Here is a 3,598-nt window from a genome sequence, read left to right as displayed (position 1 = left end):
CCACCACACACACACACACACACACACACACACACAGGAGAAGGTGGATCCCCCACTGCTGAAGATTGGCCTCAAGGGTGCTTTTTCCCCACTTTTTTTAATGGCGTTCTTGTTCCAAAGCAGCATTCTTCACATGACAAGCCTCGACAGGCTCCAGATTCACAGGAGCTCTGCAGCTTTTTCCACATCATTAGCACCTCAGCTTGTGAGGGATCATAGAGTTACGACAGTAAATCTTTACCTCTTGAGGCTAACATGCAAGAGCGGCATGTTAATCAGTGTACTCCTCTATGCGACATTGTTTCTGTTGTCCTTGGATGTCCTTGGAAGACGCAGAAATATTTCCTTAAGGGAAATCGGATTTTTCTGCAGTCTATAAAGTGCAGGACATTATGCAGCATTTTTTTTTTCATTTTACTGACTGTCATCCTGTATTATCTTTCTAATCCCTCAGTGAATTTCTCCTCCTGCTTTTTCTCTTTGTGTAATACTTATATCTCCTCTAGGCACGTTTTGATATACATGAAATACCACAATATTCCTATATAGTATATAGTATGGCTACTTCTGCTTTCCGTAGAAGAAACAGAAACTGTGTGCAAGTTTGGATCTTTCAGGCCACTTCTGGTGAGCAAGTTACACTCTTCTATCAGTAACTGACATAAATCAAACTGAACATTTAGAATAACAATAAGCATTTTGTTTTTGCTAAACCATCACAAGAAGCCATGAAACTAACTGAGAAACAGCTCGTAATGCACATTACTCCAATGGCAGGTTTTCAGTTACAAAGCCATCATTCTCTTTAAAGTCAGATTAAAAAGATGAAATAATTCATTGTGAATGAAAAGCATGCTGTAGTGGTTAACACGTTTGCTTTACATATAAGACATCCCCAGTCTGACACTGAGGAGACATAAATCCAGCCTTGGGTGGGTGAGTGGGAGGGGTTATAAACCAGTGTATTCTTAGTGCAGGGCCCAGGCCTGTATGTTGTGTCAGGAAGGGCATCTGGTACAGAAACTGTGCCAAATCAAGTATGTGGATCCATCTGCTGTGGTGAAACCTCGGGGAATGAGGAAGCAGCTGAAAGATGATACATTGGTTAAACTAAAACTCCTGTTTGGCTTCAAAGTCGTGTAATGTTTTGCACTGTGTGAGTTCTTTTGGAAAATAACATCTGTATTTTGACTAATATCTTATTATTCTAACTTTTATACTTATTTTTCTGCTCCTATTTTGGCATTATTTTCATACATCTTACTGATATTTCAAGAGTCAATTTGCAGTAACTTTTTTGTCCATCTTGGCAGGGAGAGCGAGGCTTGGAAGGGCCACGGGGACCCAGAGGACAGCCGGGTGCTGGAATCAAAGGAGACAAGGTGGAGTTTAAAGAGGCCTTAACTAAGGCGCCTGCTGAAAAGCCTTCACACAGCCATGAAGAGAAAGCCGGAGTCCTGTTGTGAAGAAGGCCATAAGTTGGCAGAGCCACGGATGAATGCATTCAGTGCAGTGTTATGTAGGAGGTCACAGTCCACAGATGATGAATCAAGGTCAAAGCATGGATAGTGTAGGAGGAGCGCAGTTTCACTGCTTGTGCTGATGAATGTGGAAAAGTTAGCCTGCAGTCAGGTACAGTCAGACATAGACATAAAGGTAAAGGTTTGTCTTTCAGGATGTGTTTGTAGAGCTTCACAGCCATCTGGCAGCATTTTAGCTCACAGACTTACAGACAAAGAAAGGCTGAGTTGATTTTTAGCTATGTAATTCTTTCTGCTACATGAAAAATCATTTCCCCCCCAAAAAAACTTTTTCGTTGTGATTTACACGGGTGTTCTCAACACCGATGTTGCTGACAGTTTTACCGTGGGCTTTGTAGTGAAGTTTATTGGAGGTAATCACAAAGTTTTCATGCAGTAATGACAAACACCGCCTGCAGGGTTCTCTGCATTACCATCATATATTTGTGATGTGATTATAGCATGTGACAGATAAAAGGAAGTGAGGCAAAAGGAGCAGATGTCATCATGTGTGGCCTATATTATTAATTCATTAAAATGCAGCGCTATAGAATTGTATACAGATGGGTGTTTTCCACATATAATAAATCACATTTCAGTGTGAGGCACTGTCAACCTATTAACATTTACATGTTGTTATCTGAACTTGTAGGGGGATTTTGGGCCACCGGGTCTTCCAGGGCTTGTCGGTCTCCCAGGACTAGGCATACAGGGTGAGAAGGCAAGTGTTGGACTCATAATATGATTCCCACAGTGGCTCTAATACATTAATTTTTTCATGTTTTTATAATCACAGTGGGCTTATATTGATTTTTTTTAATAGTTTTTTTTAATTGTTACTGTCACCATCCATGTTTTGACTTGTTAATGTAAGGCAATAGTGATGAACTGACAATTATCAATAACATAATGAGGAAAATGTATTGTTTAAGTAAGATACCATATGCAATATGACAGAAGTTTGTAGTTTATCAATGATTCTCAATCCAAGCGAAGCCCTTTTTTAGTGCTAAGGAGCGTGCAAACATTCCTGCCTGTGCACTACTGGCTCTGTTGTGCTGGCTCCGGGTCCAATGTGTAACTGATGCTACCAACATTAACAGGACGCTTACAGCCTCTTATTGCGTGTTTGTCTGGTGTTCTGACAAAACGTCCTACTTTGTCAAAACATCTTACCGTAGCGTAAATTTATAGTCATGTCAATCAATCTGTGCTACCTTATCAGAATATACTACCTTACGTGGTTTATACCTCCATCGTACATATCTATAGGTAGGACGCTTTGATGGCCAAATCACACTTATCAAAACGTGCTTCCTGCTTGGATTTATACAGTAAATAAAATGACCAATGTCAAGGTTCTTAGAAATTAAACAACGTTATCACTCAATTAACAAGTATGTAGTGCAATATTACTTTCTTCGACATAACAACGGAGCGTGGTGTCCACTAACTGCAGGAGGACTAAAATTAATTGACAAGGTTTACACTGTATGCCAGTTTACAGAAGTTTAGAAGTACTAAATCAAGACTTGAAATATGACTTCAATTGAGACTCCAAATTGGAGTATTTTTGCACAAATGAACGCATGTTAGCTTGAAAAGTTAACAAATTGACAACAGCTTAAGGAAAACAAGTATCAACTGTAATAAACTGTCAGTAAGAACAAGTAGGAGAGCTTGATAGGTAGGGTGTTTTGTCAGAACACCGGCAATGCGCAGAATTATCAAAATTAGACAGGGGATAACCTAACATATGAAACAGGAAAAAACTGCTGTGTAATCCATTTATTCCACCAAAGTAACTGTATTCTAATTATCATCTATTTAAGCGGTAACTGTAACAGAATACAGTTACTCATATTTTGTATTTTAAATATGTAACGCCTGTTCGTGTATTCTGTAACTCCCCAATACTGACCACAGTAAACAATAATTCTGCCAAGATCTTCATTGTAGCACGTTCGTTGAGAACAGGTCAATCTGACATTAGCATTTAGCTTAAATCATGCCCGTGCCAAAATAGAACACCTTCAAGCTGCTAGCATCAGTACAGGGAGTGCAGAATTATTAGGCAA

The 3,598-nt window shown here is 39.5% G+C and overlaps 1 protein-coding gene across 1 annotated transcript in view; it reads left to right on the top strand.

Moving 5' to 3' along the window:
* Nucleotides 1-3,598, top strand: part of LOC102210360 (collagen alpha-1(XXVIII) chain-like) — a 46,425-nt gene that overhangs the window by 16,209 nt on the left and 26,618 nt on the right. Inside the window, exons 13-14 of the mRNA XM_005744284.1 lie at nt 1,314-1,382; nt 2,173-2,241. Coding sequence (XP_005744341.1) covers nt 1,314-1,382; nt 2,173-2,241 — 138 coding nt within the window. The remainder of the gene's footprint in view (nt 1-1,313; nt 1,383-2,172; nt 2,242-3,598) is intronic.

This window comes from Pundamilia nyererei, unplaced genomic scaffold (assembly GCF_000239375.1).
Source record: "Pundamilia nyererei isolate P.nyererei 1_Seehausen unplaced genomic scaffold, PunNye1.0 scaffold00141, whole genome shotgun sequence".
Lineage (NCBI taxonomy): Eukaryota > Metazoa > Chordata > Actinopteri > Cichliformes > Cichlidae > Pundamilia > Pundamilia nyererei.
Note: the sequence above shows the minus strand (reverse complement) of the source record. Positions and strands in the feature narration are given on the sequence as shown.